This window comes from Callorhinchus milii, unplaced genomic scaffold (genome assembly GCF_018977255.1).
Source record: "Callorhinchus milii isolate IMCB2004 unplaced genomic scaffold, IMCB_Cmil_1.0 Scaffold6, whole genome shotgun sequence".
Classification (NCBI taxonomy): Eukaryota; Metazoa; Chordata; class Chondrichthyes; order Chimaeriformes; family Callorhinchidae; genus Callorhinchus; species Callorhinchus milii.
In genome coordinates, this window is record NW_024704747.1 from 11,299,735 (window position 1) to 11,318,827 (window position 19,093).

General features: G+C 49.1%; 2 protein-coding genes across 2 annotated transcripts in view; both read left to right on the forward strand.

Annotated features, from left to right (window-relative positions):
* Nucleotides 1–19,093, forward strand: part of ube2f (ubiquitin-conjugating enzyme E2F (putative)) — a 136,050-nt gene that overhangs the window by 83,100 nt on the left and 33,857 nt on the right. The window lies entirely within an intron of this gene.
* On the forward strand, nt 8,277–15,164 carry LOC103191228 (protein FAM126B; the record flags this gene model as incomplete). The annotated part of the gene is given in 2 exon segments (XM_042336380.1): nt 8,277–8,436; nt 14,289–15,164. Coding segments are annotated over 2 exon segments (687 nt in total), but the record flags the coding sequence as incomplete, so codon positions are not given.

Consider the following 19,093-nt stretch of genomic DNA (forward strand, 5'->3'; position numbering starts at 1 on the left):
GTCAGAGCTCTGTGTTAGTGTGGCTCAGTGCTCTGTGTTAGGGTCACGGCTGTGTGTCTGTGTAGTGTCAGGGCTCTGTGTCAGTGCTCAGTGTTGTGTCAGTGCTCTGTGTCGGTGTCAGGGCTGTGGTGCTCTGTGTATGTCAGGGCTCGTGTGCTCTGTGTTAGTGTCAGGGCTCTGTGTTAGTGTTAGGGCTCTGTGTTAGTGTCAGGGCTCTGTGCTCTGTGTTAGTGTCAGGGCTCTGTGCTCTGTGTCAGTGTCAGTGCTCTGTGTTAGTGTCAGGGCTCTGTGCTCTGTGTTAGCGTCCGTGCTCTGTGTTAGTGTCAGGGCTCTGTGCTCTGTGTCAGGCTCTGTGCTCTGTGTCAATGTCAGGCTCTGTGCTCTGTGTTAGTGTCAGTGCACTGTGTTCTGTGTTAGTGTCAGTGCTCTGTGTTAGTGTTAGGGCTGTGTGCTCTGTGTTAGTGTCCGGGCTGTGTACTCTGTGTTCGTGTCAGGGCTCTGTGTAAATGTCAGGCTCTGTGCTCTGTGTTAGTGTCAGGGCTCTGTGCTCTGTGTTAGTGTCAGGGCTCTGTGGTCTGTGTTAGTGTCAGGGCTGTGTGCTCTGTGTTGGTGTCGGGCTGTGTGCTCTGTATTAGTGTCAGTGCTCTGTGTAAGTATCAGGGCTTTGTGCTCCGTGTTGGTGTCCGGGCTGTGTGCTCTGTGTCAGTGTCGGGCTGTGTGCTCTGTGTCAGTGTCGGGCTGTGTGCTCTGTGTTAGTGTCAGGGCTCTGTGTTAGTGTCGGGCTGTGTGCTCTGTGTTAGTGTCGGGCTGTGCGCTTTGTGTTAGTGTCGGGCTGTGTGCTCTGTGTTAGTGTCAGGGCTCTGTGCTCTGTGTTAGTGTCAGCGCTCTGTGCTCTGTGTTAGTGTCAGGGCTCTGTGCTCTGTGTTAGTGTCAGGGCTGTGTGCTCTGTGTTAGTGTCAGAGCTCTGTGCTCTGTGTCAGTGTCAGACTGTGTACTCTGTGTCAGTGTCAGAGCTCTGTGTTAGTGTCAGTTCTCTGTGTTAGTGTCAGGGCTGTGTGCTCTGTGTTAGTGTCGGGCTCTGTGCTCTGTGTTAGTGTCAGTGCTCTGTGTCAGTGTCAGACTGTGTACTCTGTGTCAGTGTAAGAGCTCTGTGTAAGTGTCAGGGCTGTGTACTCTGTGTTAGTGTCAGGGCTCTGTGCTCTGTGTTAGTGTCAGGGCTCTGTGCTCTGTGTCAGTGTCAGGCTGTGTACTCTGTGTCAGTGTCAGGCTGTGTACTCTGTGTTAGTGTCAGGTCTCTGTGTAAGTGTCAGGGCTGTGTACTCTGTGTTAGTGTCAGTGCTCTGTGTAAATGTCAGGCTCTGTGCCTTGTGTAAATGTCAGTGCTCTGTGTTAGTGTGACGGCTCTGTGCTCTGTGTCGGGCTCTGTGCTCTGTGTAATTGTCAGGGCTGTGTGTTCTGTGTTAGTGTCGGGGCTCTGTGCTCTGTGTTAGTGTCAGAGCTGTGTGTTAGTGTCAGGGCTGTGTGCTCTGTGTTAGTGTCTGGGCTGTGTGTTCTGTGTCAGTGTCAGACTGTGTACTCTGTGTCAGTGTAAGAGCTCTGTGTTAGTGTCAGGGCTCTGTGCTCTATGTTAGTGTCAGGGCTCTGTGCTCTGTGTTAGTGTCAGTGCTCTGTGTTAGTGTCAGTGCTCTGTGCTCTGTGTAAATGTCAGGCTGTGTGCTCTGTGTTAGTGTCAGTGCTCTGTGCTCTGTGTTAGTGTCACGGCTCTGTGCTCTGTGTTAGTGTCAGTGCTCTGTGCTCTGTGTTAGTGTCACGGCTCTGTGCTCTGTGTTAGTGTCACGGCTCTGTGCTCTGTGTTAGCATCAGTGCTCTGTGTTAGTGTCAGTGCTCTGTGTTAGTATCAGGGCTCTGGGCTCTGTGTTAGTGTCAGTGCTCTGTGCTCTGTGTTAGTGTCACGGCTCTGTGCTCTGTGTTAGTGTCACGGCTCTGTGCTCTGTGTTAGCGTCAGTGCTCTGTGTTAGTGTCAGGGCTCTGTGCTCTGTGTCAGTGTCAGGCTGTGTGCTCTGTGTTAGTGTCAGTGCTCTGTGCTCTGTGTAAATGTCAGGGCTCTGTGCTCTGTGTTCGTGTCACGGCTCTGTGTTCTGTGTCGGGCTCTGTGCTCTGTGTTAGTGTCAGGGCTCTGTGCTCTGTGTCAATGTCAGGCTCTGTGCTCTGTGTTAGTGTCAGGGCTCTGTGCTCTGTGTCGGGCTGTGTGCTCTGTGTTAGTGTCAGGGCTCTGTGCTCTGTGTAATTGTCAGTGCTGTGTGTTCTGTGTTAGTGTCAGAGCTCTGTGTTAGTGTCAGTGCTCTGTGTTAGGGTCACGGCTGTGTGCTCTGTGTTAGTGTCAGGGCTCTGTGTCAGTGTCAGGGCTGTGTGCTCTGTGTCGGTGTCAGGGCTGTGTGCTCTGTGTAAATGTCAGGGCTGTCTGACTCTGAAGGATCATGATTTTAGTCTCCATACAATCTCTCTTCCCCACACCCTCCACCCCTTCTCTCGCCCCCCTCTCCTCTTCCTCTCCCAATCTCCTACCTCTTCCACTACGCCTATGGTCACCTGCATCTCCCCCTCACTCGGTCACAGCCCGGCGCTGTGACGGGCGCTGTTTAAATGAAGTTGTTCTTGCTTCCACTGTAACCAGCTTGTTTTCTGCTTTTTTTTCTGCTGATCAGTAATAGTATCAGTAATAGTAATAGTATCAAGTGGTATTTCATTCTGTTCGGTGTGCGTCAGCCCGGCTCAGTTCATAGAATCATGAAATCTTACAGCACAGAAGGAGGCCATTCGGCCCATCATGCTTCTTTGAAAGAACTACCAACTAGTCCCATTCTCCCGCTCTTACCCCACAGACCTGCACTTTTTTTCCTTTTTAAATACCTATCCAATTCCCTTTTGAAGGCTATTCCAAAAGGAATTGCCATCTTCCAGGCATTGCATTCCAGACCGTAACAACTCTTGTTTTTTTAAAAAAAATTCTCCCTGTCTTCCCCTCTGGTTCTTTTGCCAATTATCATAAGTCTGTGTCCTCTGGTTACTGACCCACTCACCAAAGGAAACAGTTTCTCCCTATCTACTCTCAAAACCTCTCATAATTTTGAACATCTCTATTAAGTCTCCCCTCAATCTTCTCCAAAGAGAATAATCCCATGCTCTCTAGTCTCTCCACATAATTGAACGCCTCATCTCTGGTATCATTCTGGTAAATCTCTTTTGCATCCTCTCCGAGGCCGACATCCTTCCTGAAGTGTGGTGCCCAGAATTGAACACAGCTGAGACCTAACCAGTTGTCGTACTCTCGCCTCTGAAAAAGTTTGGGTTCAAGCCCCACTTTAGGATTTCTTTGTCAACCCTCTCATTCTCTCCAACTCCCCCATCTCTCTCTCTTCCCTCATCTCACACACACTCTCACTCTATGTATCCCTCATTCTCACATGATCCCTGTCTCACTCTCCCCTCATGCACTTTTGCTTTCTCTCTCTCTCGCCCAGACTCTCTCCCTTCTTCCCATCCCCCTCCTGTGACACTATCTAAGGTATGGGTCACTATATTGTTGTAGTTGTTGTTGATTGATGGGGGATAAATTCAAACCAAATCTGTGGAAACACTAAAAAGACAACAATGACAACAAAATTACATTTGTAAAGCGCCTTTCACGTCGGGAGGATGTCCCAAGACGGTGGAAACAGAAAGTTGATTCTTTCAAAAGCAAATCAGATAGATTTCTTTCAGAAAATAATATCTCGGGATACAGTATATAATTTGGTGCATGACATGTGCATGTGACTCAGGAAGGCAAAAAACTTGGTGGTCTTTCTTCTAGCAATTCTTATGAGATCGGTGGCTGGATATAAAGTGCCAGAGGAAGTGATGTTCATGTGAGAGAGCACTTGAGTTTGTGTGGGTGTATATGAGAAGAATCAGACATTTGTAATACAATACAAAATTACATTTGAGCCCTGATTGAGGCCACACCACTTGGCTATACCTTCCACCATACCCCGCGTCCTAACCGCCATGGCGATGATGTGGCTCTCATCTCCAGGTGCTCACTTGCTCTATCCCCCTATTCCCCCAGCTCATTCAACCCTCTTCGAGCACCTTACCCTCTCTATCATCCCTCCAATCTTTCCCTCAAAATTCTCCTGATTTATTGTCCCGCCAAGCCCTCCTCATCTTCATCTCTAACGCCTCTGCCCTCTTAGTTTCCCTCTGCCTCTGTCCTGAATGCCTCCTTATCCTCGGTGACTTCAACCTGCACTTCACCCCCTCTTGCTCTATCTCCACCGACTTCTCCTCTCTCCTTTCCTCAAATAACCTCTCCCTCCACATGCCCTCTACCACCCACGTTCATGGCCACCCACTTGACCTGATGATTACATAGGGCTTCATTATCTCGGATATCACAATCACAAACAAAGGCATCTCAGATCATAATTTAATCTCCCTTAACTCCTCAATCCCTCTCCCCACCACCATCCAACCCACTGCCATCTCCCACCGCCCCTGGAAAAGAATCTCCCTGCACTGCTTGTTGGCTGCCCTGGAGTCGTCTGAACTCCTCCTCCTCTGGCCTACCACCTGCACCGACATATCTTCCTCGGTCACTATTCTCCACAGCTCCCTCTCCACCGTTCTCGATGCCCTTGCACCTCCTGCTCATGCAACTCACCCTAGTACACCAGACACCTCTGCTCCCTCGAGTCAGGTGCATGTCGCCACGTGGACCTGGCTCAAATCTGATTTATCGGTCCACCAACCACCATCCCCTCCCTCCCTCACACCCATCCTTGCTCACAAACTACCACCCCATCTCCAACCTCCTTTTCCTTTCCAAGGTCTTTGAAAGAGTGATTGATTCCCAGCTTCACTCCTTCCTCTCCTGCCGCTCCCTTTCCAAACCCCTCCATTTGGGTTTTCGTGCTGCCCACAGCACGGAAACAGCCCTGGTGAAGATGACAAATAACATTCTGTCCATCTATGACCAAGGCTCCCTTTGGCTCCTCGTCTTCCTCGACCTCTCTGCTACATTTGACACTGTGGACCACTCTATCCTCCTCCACTGCCACTCCTCTCACCTTAACCTTCAAGTTTCTGTCCTTGAATGATTCAAATGCTATTTCTCACAGCAGCTCCACTTTGTCCTCCTGCACCATCTCGTGCGGTGTTCCTCAGGGCTCTGTCCTCGGGTCTCTCCTCAGCCTGTACATGCTCCCTCTTGGTGACATCATCCACAGACATGGGGTCAACTTCCACATGTATGCAGATGACACCCATCTCTATCACTCTGCCTCCACCCTGTCAGACATCAAGTCCTGGATGAGAGCTAACTTTCTACACTTGACGTCAGCAAGACTGAGACTCTCCTGATTGGCTCATGCCAGCGCCTCTGCACCTCAAGTATTGGCAGCATCAGCATCCATGGATGCACACTCCACTTCAACAAGCCAGTCAGGAACCCTGGCATCTTGTTCGACCCTCAACTGTCCTTTCTCCCCCACATCCATGCCATGACCCCCTCAGCCTTCCCCCACCTCCGCAACATTGTCGGACTCCGTCACTGCCTCACCACTCAGGACACCAAAACCCTCATACATGCCTTCATTACATCCAGGCTTGATTATGCCAATGCCCTGCTTGTCGGCCTCCCCAACTCTTTCCTCCACAAGCTGCAGATTATCCAGAACTGTGCAGCTCATGTCCTCTCTCACACCAGGGTCCGTGTCCCCATCACATTCACCCTTGCCTGGCTCCAGTGGCCCCCCATCCCTCAGAGGATCAAGTTAAAAAATCTCATCCTCATCTTCAAGGCCCTCCATGGCCTTTCCCCCTCCTACCTCTCTGACCTGCTGGCCACTTATCAACCTGTCTGCTCCCTCCACTTGGCAGGCTCTGGCCTGCTCCATGACCCCGCCCGGCCTGCCCCACCATCGGTGGTCGGGCCTTCAGCCTCTCTCCCCCGCCCTCTGGAACTCCATCCCACATTCTCTTCACCTTGCTCCCTCCCTTGGCTCCATCAAGGCACACCTCAAGACCCTCCTCTTTAACTGTGCCTTCAGTCACCTTCTCTACCATCCCTGATCCCAACTTCCACCCTGCTCGGTCCTAATCCCTGACTGTTCAGCGCCTTGGGACGTCCTCCCAATGTGAACATAAAAACATAAGAATTGCTAGACGAAAGAAGAACAAGGTCCATCTAGTGCGCCTTCCACCTTCCTAGTGGTCTCACACACATATGTCCCAAACTACCTATGTACTATATCCCATAATGTTATTTTCTAAAAGATAATCTATGTTTGAAAGAATCAACACTTCCTGCTTCAATCATCTCCCTATGGAGCCTGTTCCACAGATTCACTATTCATTCATTGAAATATTGTTTGCGTAGATTTGTTATGAATTTACAAATTGCAATTTCAATTGCAAGCCATGTCCTCTGGTTTTTCTATTCTGGACAAGTTGAAACATTCTATCATGATCTATATTGTCTAGCCCTTTTAGAATCTTAAAGACAGCAATCTCAATCTTCTGTTTTCCAGCATGAACATGCCCAATTTACTTAGTCCATAGTCCAATCCCTCCATTCCTTCAATCATTTTGGTTGCCCCCTCTATATCTTCTCGATTTCTCCAATATCCTTTTTGTACTGTGTTGACCAGAACTGTGCACAGTACTCTTAAGTTCGTCTCATCAATGATTTGTGCAGTGGTAGGATTACTTACCCCACTATTTCAGCTTCCTATTGATCTTTTGATAAATCCCAACATCTGGTTTGCTTTACTTAATGCCACAGAGTATTGTTGTGAGAGTTTCAATTTATTGTCAATCAGGAACCTCAGGTCCTTTTCATTTTCGGTACCTATTATTTTCCTTCCATTCAAATAATAATCCCTTCCAGGATTTTTTGTCGCTATATGAAGTACTTTACATTTCTCCACATTGAATTTCATCTGCCCAATTCCCAAGTATGTTCATATTCTCCTGTAACCTGTCTCCCCAGCTCCACTATTCAAAAGATCCAGCTCATTCAGAACTCTGCCGCCCGCATACTTACCAAACTCCGTATCCACATCTCACAGTTCTGCCCAGGCTTCACTGGCTCCCCATCACCGAACAGATCGACTTCAAGATTCTCACACTTGTGTTCAAATCCCTTCACTCTCTGGGACCTCCCTATCTCTCCGACCTCCTCACTCCCCAATCCACCACCCGGTGCCTCTGCTCGACTGGCTCTGGCCTCCTGCTCATCCCTCGCACCCTCCATCTCACCATCAGAGGTTGCACTTTCAGCCACTACGCCCCGAAACTCTGGAACACTCTCACTCAATCCCTCCGCCTTGCCCTCTCCCCTTTTTCAAGTCCCACCTGAAAATCTTCCTCTTTACCCGTGCTTACGGCCACCTTCCCCCCCCCCAGCCTAGCTTGGAGTCAGGCTCTGCCATGGTAAGCACTCTGAGGCGCTGTATCAAAGCCTTACTGAAATCCAGATATACAACATCCACAACCTTATCCTTATCAAGCTCCCTTGTCACACCATCAAAGAAAATCAGTAAATTAGATTGGCAAGACCTCCCCTTCATGAACCCATATTGGCTATCATTGGCTGTCGGTGTTTGTGGGGCACTGCTGTGCGCAATTTGCTGCCACGTTTCACCCACAAATATACAGTCAATTCACTTTACAGCATATTCTGTGAAGCACTAGAAGATGTGAAAGCGCAATATCAAATGCCAACTTGAAAATCTGTTCAGCCCTTTTGTAAGTGTAGCTTGGTGCGATGACATTTAATAGTGTGTAATAAGGGTTGCCAAACATCAGGGTAGTTTCACACAGCGTGGGATCTAAATTGCTGGAGTCCTCAAAGAGGAATCTATTAGAATTCCCATTGCTGCAACAACAACTTGCATTTATACCGTGCCTTTCAGTCGGGAGAGCCTTTCGGGAATGCTGAACAATGGTAAGTGGGAAGGGGGAGAGGCCCAGTCAAAAGGGTAGGTGTTAAGGTGGGATTTAAGGTTAGATAAAGCAGGGAGTGAAGGGAAGGCATTGAAAGGCAATTGCTCCGGTAGAGGGGTTGAGGCGGAGTTCTGGTTGGTCAGTGACCTGGGACCCATTGACTTTTGTTCAGAAACATAGTAAGTGAAGCCCTGAAGCCCACTGTGCCTGCTGGCAAGGCTTCGCTGGGTGGTGTGCTTTGAGGTTTTGATGCCTTGTCTTCAATGTTGGTCTTGACTCCTCTCCCACAGGTTGCTAATGCCATGAGGAGTTCGTTGCCCTTTGATGCCCCTGATGTTTCACAGGTCAGCCGGAAATGTTTGCAGGTGGATGTGACTCCCACGGTGCCGAGGATATCCCACACGGCAGTCACCACTGCCTCCATCCGCCGGCACCGATGGAAGAGAGAAGGTAAGCTACCCCTTCAATGATCAAATCCCAAATCGACCTCCCTTCTCCAGCCAGTCTGTTTTGGGCTCTGTCCTGTCTGTCCAGACAATCTGGTTAGTTTAAAGATACACAAGCATCCCCAGTCTGGGCTGGGTTCTACCCTGGGCTGTTGGTAAGCCTGCGTCTGTATTCCAGGAACCAGCCTAGGGGTGGAGAAGTGCAGTGCTTCGGATCGGGCGTTGCTGAGCCCAGTGTTCCAGGCAGTGATGAGTAGGACAATCTATATGTAATAACAGTTGCTCACCCTTGAGTCTCAGTATTCTGGCTCCTGAGTTCACAGTATTCCAGGGCACTGCTGATGACAGCACATCAGTAGGGTTTGGAAAGGCAGACCAGTCACTGGGGACTGGGACTTTTCCTACTTAGCTCCTGTCATCTCTGCAAGCCAAAGTCCAAATAGGTCGGGCAGTCCTAGCTGGGCAAGCAGCGGAAAAGCTTGCCAAACAGCGATATCAATGGCAAGTTATGCAGTTTTAGCTGGTTAGTCTCCAGCAGTTTCCCCAACACACACTCTGGGGTCCCCAAACCTTGGCTCTTGCCAACCTGTGCCTCACAAATAGGTAAGCAGGAGGCGTCCCTCCAGGGAGAGAGTGTGCATTCTATTCCAACAATCTATTTCTGGAATTTTCATGTGTAGGTGGGATGCATAGAATTCTCAGTTTGGTTTGGAGACTCTTAAACATGGTGATGGGTTTCCACATGTGTCAGGCACCCGACTGATCAAAAAAAAGGCTCTGACCGGGGGCGCAGAGGATCATCGTGCGGGTAACCGGCACGTAACCGTGACCTTTTACCCCCTAGTGGGAGTCCTGGTGAGCGACTGTGTCTGTCCTGTTGAGGGCCATCGCTCTCACCCTGTCTGCTAAACCTTCAATTCCTTTCGTCTTTACTTCTATTGTCTTAATTCTGCTCTCCCTCTCTGATCATCATTAACCCCTTCATTGGCGGCAAGAGCCAGAAATCAATCAATCTTCTGTGTTGTGTTGAATCCCAGATTGCTTTGACTTGTCAGACGATGCCGACTCCAGCTCCCTGATCCCCTGCTCGGCTGGATTGGCGGGGGAGTGCGAGTGGAATGGGCATGGGGCACCAGGAGCCTCCCAGCGGAGTCTCCGGGACCCAGCAGCTCCAGCAGAGGGTAGGCCGGAGATCAGGGATCAGTGAGGAGGATGGAAGCACATGGTCCTCTTTGCAGCTTAGGTCCTTTTGTGTCCAGAGGAGGCGGGGAGGGGTGTGAAAATAATCTAGGGTGGGGGGGCTGAGTAAAACTCATCGATCCCCTTTAACACTGGTCAGCCATTGACTTGATTGACAGGTTCATTGGCAATCAAATGTGAGGACTCCCCAACTGTAGCATATTAGTTAGAGTACTTTCCTCACAAGCGAGACGATCCTGGTTCGATTCCTGGGCGGGGTGAAACCTCAGTCATGTTTCCTTACTCCACAATGCCTCTGTTTACCTATCAGTAAGTAGGCACACAGTTGTTAGTTGATTGGTGGATGGTTTTCTGGCAGTAATAATCCCTTTGTTTAAAAAAAAAATAATTTGGTCACTCAATCCACGACTGTTTGTGGGACATCACTATACGCAATTGGCTGCTGAATTTCAAGCACAAAATAAACTTTACAGAATATTCTGTGAAGCGCTTTGAGACGTTTCAATAATAATAATAATAATCCTTGCATTTGATATAGCGCTTTTCATGTCGGGAGGACGTCTCAAAGCGCTTCACAGAACACACTGTAAAGTGAATTGACTGTATATTTGTGGGCGAACGCGGCAGCCAATTGCGCACAGCAATGTCCCACAAACAGTCGTAGATTGAAAATGACCAATTTATTATTGTTTTTGGTTTTGGAGGGATTATTATTAGGCTCTGTGTGGAGTAAGGAAACTTGCCCAAGGTTTCGCCCTCTGCCTGGAATTGAACTCAGGTCTCTCGCTTGCAAAGCGAGTGCTCTAACCACTGAGCTACAGGACTCCACGTGATAAGGCCCTATATCAAGTGCAAGGATTATTATTATTGGCCAATCAGAGGTGAGGATACCCAACAGGAGGGCGAGGGGCCCTGTGGGTGCCACTGGGCAGGGCTGCTCGGAGGACTGGCTGTGGTCTTCAGGATTCAGGGCACCTCCCAGCTCCCCTTAAAAAAGCAACTGTAGACTGATTGGGGAGGCGAGGGTCTGAGCCCGGCTAGCCACCCACCGCCTATTCCTCTTCACCAAGCTGCAGGTCACACTATTGCTGTGCCAGGCCAGGCAGGTCAGCAGCTCTGCACAGAAATTGCGCTTTGTGCTGAACTAGCTGAGGCAACACAGCAGCTCCAATCTCTGCACTTTGAGAGAACTTGGGGTCTATGTGGCTGAACTAAACGACAGTATGTGCTTATCACCCAACGCAACCCTGACTGTATTTCTTCCCCAGCCCTGTGCTCTCCCGCTTACCAGGAGTTGTGGCCCACCCTCCACTGTCACCGTGAGACGCTATGTGCGTCCCCCCCTCCTCTTTGCAACACTTCCTATAGCCCAGGCATTTAAAGGACTGTGCTGAACTTCCGACATGACTAACCAACTGGGGTTACGGTCCTGACTGACTAGGTGAGAGTGCTAAATGGAATGAGATCTATCTTTTCCTTTCCACTCTGTAAGAATGCAGTGAAAGAATGGGGAGCAGCCTTTTCTAAGGAGCTCAATAGATTGCTGTTCACCATCTTGACCCACTGATGTTGACCACCTTGGACAAATTTGGGGATCTTTGAACTCACAACTGTAACCAATGCCAAAATACTACTTTTTTGATTTTACTGTCTAAAGACCTCCTCCCTGTTTCTTATTCACTGAGTGTCAGCAATGTTTGTGGAGACCTATTCCAGCCTGATCCTATCCTCAGCAATTGTGCAATTGGGATGGAGAGGAGAGCTGGAACCATGTGGATGAGATTAGGAAATTCATTAATTGAAGGTGGAGGAATTTTCTTGCTTTATGGCTGATCTAGTGACTGGCTGAACCACTTGTTATCGGACGATCAGAGGGCTTATCGGGCTGAGTTCCTCTGTGCCATGTTACCAATAACCTAAGGGTGTGCATTAAATGGGCAATAGTCCGTGTCAACCCGCTAGTTTGAGAGATGGCAGACCAAGCTGTTGGTCTTGGGATCTCTCTCCTACATGCTCTCCCTGTCTGCTTTGTCCACTCGCAGTGTCATTGTCCTTGCAGGTTCACCGCCATGGATAATCTTGGGCTGCCTGAGAGTGCAGGGGGAAGTGGGCTGGATAGCTTCAACTGCATGATGAAGTCTCTGTTGAAATATTTATTAATGTGGTCTCACTGTCCTGTCTTCATAACCCTGGCTGCTGAAATGATGCGATATCAGTGTGGGGAGGGTGCAGACTTACCAGCTGGTTGAGCGGCCACTTTTGCCGTTTCCCATAATTCGTTTCTCAACTTGAGACCATGTGGATGTGTGATTGGCTAAAACTTTAGAAGTTTAAAAGTTTATTTAAACTTTGTGCGGAAAGTTTAGAAATTAACTTCAGTCCTGTGAGATTGATGAATACTTCATTCAACATCCTCCACACCCCTTTGGAGATACTGGCGTGACCGTAACTGAGAGACAAGCTTCCCTTTAAGAAGTCATTACAAAGAGGTTCTCACTCATATGATACCCCTGTACCCAAATACAAATTATGTCAGCCCACCCAAAACCTCCCCCCCCACAACACACCAAATAAATTTCAACACCTTTTGCCTTCAAATGCAGTGTAGCTTTGAGCTTCGTCCATTCACTCATATGTTCCTGTACTCTGGGTGACATCATTCTTCTTATCTCTGTCCCCTCCCCACAAACAGGCAGGCAGCTCTTGAGAAGCATTGACTTTTAGAGAGAATTACAGCCCATCCATTGGCTGACCTTAAGGTCAAGGTTTTGCTCTATCCCTTCCTCGCCAGACCACCAAGTCCATCTGGTCCACCTGGCACTACCGCTCCCCCATCCCCGTGTGTTAGCAAAAGTTAGAAACAGAAGGTCTTTCGGCCTTGTGACTAGGCAATGAATTGTGACCCAGATAGCAATGAACCCATCCCTCTATATTGTATCATGTAAAAGCTCCCTGCTCAAAACCCTTCGCTGATTAGAGATTGTACTTGTATCCCTTTATCTGACGTCCTCTCCCGCCCCCCTCACTGGCCCCACCCCCCCACTGTCCCTGCCTCCTCTCAGTGTCCAGTCCCCCCTCACTGTCCCCATTCCCCCATCATTTTCCCCACCTCCCTCCCCACCCTCAGTGTCCTGGAGTCAGTGAGATCCAGGCACTGGCAGGGGTGTAACAGTACCTGGTTTATTGATCCCAACCTGGTTTTCTCCGAACGTTGTTCCTAATCGGATGTTATACAGGATGCGTGTCCTTCTCCTGCTGTCCTCTCCCTTCCCGTCCCACCCATCATGTTGGTCTGGTGCCGTCTGAGTACCGGGCTGCCGAGTTTCCAGGTTATTGGGTAGGAAATACAATATTTACATATTTATGTTAAATTTATGCAGTTTCACATTGGGAGGACGTCTCAAAGCACTTAAATGATGTATCATAGAAGTCCTTTGCCTTGCATAGTGTACATGGTCCCGTAAAAATCAACCCTGGCTCCACAGTTAGTACGCTGCTGGCCTGGCTCTGTTGTGCGTTGGAACAGGCAGTTGAGTGAGGTGATGAGCCCCTGGGGGTAGGCCTTGGAGGGTGATGCCTTTTCTCATCCTCTGAGAGCAGTGCCCTCCAGAAATGTGTGGAGGGTGGTGAGAAATGGAGAGAAACAGACAAGGTAGGTTATTCGCTGTCTCAGTCTCACCTGCAGGATTTATAAACGACAGATGTCAACCACTCTGTGCCTCTTTCACTCTCTCTGCCTTTAGCGGTTTGTATGTCTCTCTCTCCCTCTGCTTCTAGCTCTCTGTGTATTTGTGTTGTGATGTATGTGTGTATCTGTATTGTGTGTATCTGAAGAGGTTGAAAGAGGATATGCTCGAACTGTTTAGGACAACAGAGGAAAGTTAGATTAATAAAAAGATTCTAGTTGACCATAAAGGACCATCTGAACTTGCATTCGCCTTTAAAAACATCCAATCAATTAGCTCCACTTTCTGGGCGGGAAATTCCACTTCTTACCATGATCCAGTTAAACAGTGTAGTGTCGTTAGTTATAGATGCAGTATAATTAAATAGTTACAGCTTTGGTTTAGTTGTTTAGTTTGGTGTGGTAAATTTACTTATGCTGATGGATAATGGGTTTTCACATGTGCCAGGCTGACCAAAAAATAAACCTAGATGTTGTTTAGTTAAGCGGGTACAATGTGATATAGGTCAGCGGTTACAGTGCTCTAAGACTATCCTGTGTGAAGTGTTCTGTATTAATGCAAGTTTTTGTAGTTAATGCTGTTTGTGGTCTGAAAAGAGACAAAGCTTGGCAGACATTGTCTGTGTCCATATCTGTACCTTTGTGTGCCTCTCTATGTGTTTCTATGTGTCTCTCTATATCTGTGTGTGTGTGTGTGTGCGCCCTTCTGTCTGGTCTCTCTCTATCTTTCTGTCTGTCTCACTCCTTGTGTGTGTCTGTGTGTGTCTTTCTCTGTCTTGCTCTCTGTGTGAGACTACCCTTCTCTGTATGTCTGTGTGCATCTGTATTTGTGTTGTGGCTCTCTATGTGTGTGTGTGTGGGTGTGGGTGTGGGTGGGGGGGTGTCAGGTGTTTATGTGTCTCACATTCAGTCGGGTGCCAGTCGGGTTTGCTCAGTTGTGCTGAGGTCAACCCTGCGTCTCTATCCCGCAGAGCAAGGTGGCCTGAGTGGAGCAGAGGAGTTTGTGGGGCTGACCGATGCAGACGAGGGCTTCTCGTCAGGGGCCTCCAGCAGCAGCCAGCCCAGCAGCAGCCTGAGGGGCAGCGGCAGGAGGGGTGCCGGGAGTCGGACAGGGAGGGAGAGAGATCAGCCCACGGCCTACAGACCCGAGAGCCCGGCCGAGGTCAGGAGCCGACCCCAGCTCCCGCGAACGGCCCCAGAATCTATGGAGATGAAGCTGCTGTCTCTCCCCAGTGACCAGCTTGTGACTAAGCCTGGAGCTACCTGCCTGGCCAGGACCGTCAGCGCCTCCGTCAACAAGCTATTCGACCACATGAATGGCAGTCAGGCCAGCGGGTCCCCAGAGGTCAGCTCCAACCTCATTGGCACCAACTCTAACCGCTTCTCCACCATCAGCCTCCAGGAAGAGAGGCTTGGCCGGGCCACTGAACTCGCGCCCCCTCTCACCAAGCAGTCCCGTTCACCCAGCTTCAACATGCAGCTCATCTCACAAGTCTAGGGGTGCGGGGTGAGGCAGGCTTTAACCTCCCCTTACACCCCCTCCTCGAGGTGAGGATCTGCTGTGATGTCCAGTCGGTGTGTGAATCTGACCAGTGCTCAGTGACTATTGCTCACTCACTGCGCTGGTGGAGGAACCTGTGAAACAGCAATAAGCAGTTGGGGTAAGGCCTGGAGGGTGGCGGGAGGAACGGGTGCAGTCAATATCACTCCCCCAGACTGGCCATCGGGTCTCACCTGTCTATATGACTCAGACCCCCAGCACTTTCTGAGACACTGAAGAAATGCAGCAAACAAATATAGTCTGAACTGAACCCATAAAATACACAACATTTGTGAAGCGCTTTGAGGCATCTCAACGACATGATAAGGCGCTATATCATATATATATATATATATAGCAAGGATTATTATTGTTGTCAGTGATCTCCTAATGTACTCTTTCCCTGCAAGAAACTACAGATTCTCTCTCCCATGGTCTCTCTCTGGCCACCCATTTGCCTCTTTTGGCTGGAATCTGCAGGAAGAGATTCACAAAAGGACTTGCCAAAGAAAGTGTTGCTCTCACTTTTGCTGCTAAGTTGGAATTCTGTTTCAGCGATGTTTTGCTTTCACTGTAAGCTCAGGGTGAAGGGTGTAAGCACAGGCTGGTCACCTACCCCTCCCCTTCTCTGCATCCTGGTACCTACCCATCGCTATTCTCTGCAGTACTGGGCGCGGGCCAGCTGATCTAAGGTGCAATATAAAGTTATGCAGGATTTTTTTGGCGGGAAAAAATTGAGTCTACTTGGAAACTGTTTAAAGGTGGGATACAGTGTGTAGCCGTGGGGTTGGTGAGGTGGGGAATAATATCCCCTCAGTGTGTGTATCACATTCTGCATCGCTCAGACAGTAAGTCAGCGGCTGGAACAGGTCCTGGAGATTGTGGGGGAGGTTTGAGGGTCAGGATTGTGTGGGTGGTCAGACCCACTTCTCACACATTTCCTATCAGGTGTGATGAGTGAGAATGGTGCTTCTGTGTTGCAGGTTGTGTGTATTTACTGTAAATCTGTTTACAGACTGTGCTCCGGGTGTGACACACTCGCAGGAACTGAATTTAGCTCAAAGTCTGTTTCATATATTGAGGGGAGCACGGGGTTTCCTGAGCTTTGAAGTCTTATATGAATTGAGTAGAATTCTAGACAAATCGTGTCTGGACATGATTTAAGTGATCACTAGATGTAATCAGTATAGTTAGTTATGATTCATAGATGCACTTTTACAGACCTTTATTTGGGCGTGTGTTGGTTAAGGATTGAAATTGAATGATTGTATGAGCTACTCTGCTGGTGTTTCTCTGTGTGGGTGTCTTGCACTCTGTATTCACGTGTCTTTTTTGTGTATGGGTATGTGTTTTCTCTTTGTATGTCTGTCTCTATTCATGTGTTTCTCTCTGTACAGGTGGAGTGTGCATGTTGCAGGATGTGTTTCTCTCTCTGTTAGGGTTCTCTTTGTAGGTGGAGGGGTTGTATTTTCTCTGTGTGCAGTGTGTTTGGAGGTGCTGCTGTGTCGGGGCAACTCTTTACAAACACTGCACTTGGGTTCTGTGAGTCGGTTCCTCGGCTTACTTACTGCTGTTGTCCCAGCTTTGGCCCCAGCTCACGAGTGGGGAGGTCACTCAAACACCTTCTGTTCTGGGGAGAACTGGACTACATTATTGCACATTTTAACTGTGGTTGTGTCGGCGTGTGCATGTCTGTCTCTCAACGTTGCCTGGGGGGAGCGGGGGGGTGTTGGCTGCAGAGAGTGGGGGGGAAGTTGGCTGGGGGGGAGAGAGGGGGGGATTGGCTGGTGGGGGAGCGAGGGGGTGTTGGCTGGGGGGAGCAAGGGGGATTGGCTGGGGAGCGAGGGGGGATTGGCTGGGGGAGCGAGGGGGGGTTGACTGGGGGGGAGCGAGGGGGGGTTGACTGGGGGGAGCGAGTGGGGGGTTGGCTGGGGGTGGAGCGAGGGTGGGGGGGATGGCTGGGGGGGAGCGAGGGCGGGGTGGTTGGCTGGGTGGAAGGAGAGGGGGGGGATTGACGGGGGCGATTCCCCCAGCCATGGAGTCTTGTAGCTCAGTGGTAAGAGCGCTCGCCTTGCAAGCGAGACACCTGGGTTCAATTCCAGGCAGGGCGAAACCTTGGGCAAGTTTCTCTACTCCACACGCCTAATAATAATCCCTTCAAAACAATAATAAATTGGTCATTTTCAATCCACGACTGTTTGTGGGACACTGCTGTGCGCAATTGGCTGCAATGTTTCACCCACAAATGTACAGTCAATTCACTTTACAGTCTATTCTGTGAAGCGTTTGAGACGTTCAGAAGACGTGAAAAGCACTATATCAAATGCAAGGATTATTATTACATCTGCTGTTTCCTCTGGCTGAGGGAGTGGATGATCTGCTTTTTCCTCTGGCTTAGGGGTGGATGATCTGCTGTTTCCTCTGGCTGGGGGGTGGGTGATCTGCTGTTTCCTCTGGCTGGGGGGTGGGTGATCTGCTGTTTCCTCTGGCTGGGGGGTGGGTGATCTGCTGTTTCCTCTGGCTGGGGGGTGGGTGATCTGCTGTTTCCTCTGGCTGGGGGGTGGGTGATCTGCTGTTTCCTCTGGCTGGTTTAATTAACTCTGGCAAACCAGTGGTTTCTTTAAGCCTTGATTTAAAACCGTGCTTGTGATTGCAGCTGACTGCCTCTGGAGGCTAGAGCTTTGCTCAGGCAGGTCTATGTTCATAGACCTTTGTTTGGCACAGATGTGTAACTGGGATTTGCCTCTGTCCTTATGTCTCCTCCTCCCCCTTCTCTGCCCCTCCTCACCCATGTGTGTCTGGAGTTCAAGCTGTGTGTGTGCTGGGCCAGGTGCTGGATTTTGATCACAGATTCTTCTCGTTTGGGGAGCTTTTGTTTTAAGACTAAGATTGTGAGATTTGGAAGAGGGGGGAGGAGTAGAGAAATTCTCCAAAAAATAGGAATAAACTTTGCAATCTTTGCTTAAAATGTCATCAAAAATCACAAAGGAGAGGGTTCTTTTTGGAGAGTTACACATTGCCGAGCATTCATAAGAGCTGCTCACTGTGATCAAACTGCTTTGTGTACTTTGCTCATCGGAAAGAGGGATCTGGGATCACGGTGACTATCAGGGAATGGGAATATAAAGCAATATGTTCTTATCGCTCTGAGACACCATCTGGCGCCATCTGGGTGTTATATAAATGCAACTTGTTATTATCACTGCTCTGGGGATTGCGAGCCTGTACCCTTGTTCAAATTCAGGCACTGAATTTAAGTAAGTAAGCAAGTCCTTGGAATGAGCCACGGGTTGATCTGTGCTGAATTATATTTTAAATTATTTGTTCAACATCACATTCCACACGTTAAAGGCTGCATCCCGGAGGAATCGAGACGTTTAGTCGCATGAGATGCTGTAACAATGCAAGTTCTCTGTGTATCAGAGGTTACCAGCGAGAGATGGTGTCTGACTGAGCTCAGTCCCTGCCTTGAGGCCGCAGGTAGGTTGGACTCTTAACTGCTCGGCCAAGCTAGAGTCATGCCCAGTGTGTTTTTTAAATGAAAGAACACATTTTATCAAAATGCTTTCGAGTGTTTGCGTTTACACATCAGATAAACCTTTCCGGCCCCGTTAACTTTGTAAAGGACTCGAGATGAGTTGAAAGCAGGATGATCACTGCTCACTCCAGTGGACAATCTGGGTTTTATATTATAGAATTGTACAGCACAAAAAGAGGCCATTTGGCCCATCGAGTCTGTGCCGGCTCTTTGACAACAGCAATGTAATGTCAATCCCACTCCCCAGCCCTTTCCCCATAACCCTGCAAACCCGTCCTCCTCAAATACCCATCCTCCTTAAAAGTTGTTATCGAATCGGCCTCCACCACCCTTTCAGGCAGTGCATTCCAGATTCGAACAACTCGCTGCGTGAAAACATGTCTTCTCACCTCCCCTCTGCTTTTAGAGATTAATTTAAATCTGTGATCTCGAGTCACCGACACACCCACCAGTGGGAACAGTTTTTCCCTTTCTAACCTATCAAATCCCCTCATGATTTTGAAAACCTCTATTAGGTCTCCTCGTAACCTTCTCTGCTCCAATGAGAATAATCCTAACCTCTCTTGCCTTTCCTCATAATCAAGGTCCCTCATTCCTGGTACCACCCTCGTAAATCTCCTCTGCACCCTTTCCAATGCCTTAACATCCTTCCTATAGTGTAGTGCCCAGAACTGGGCGCAGTATTCTAACTGAGGCCT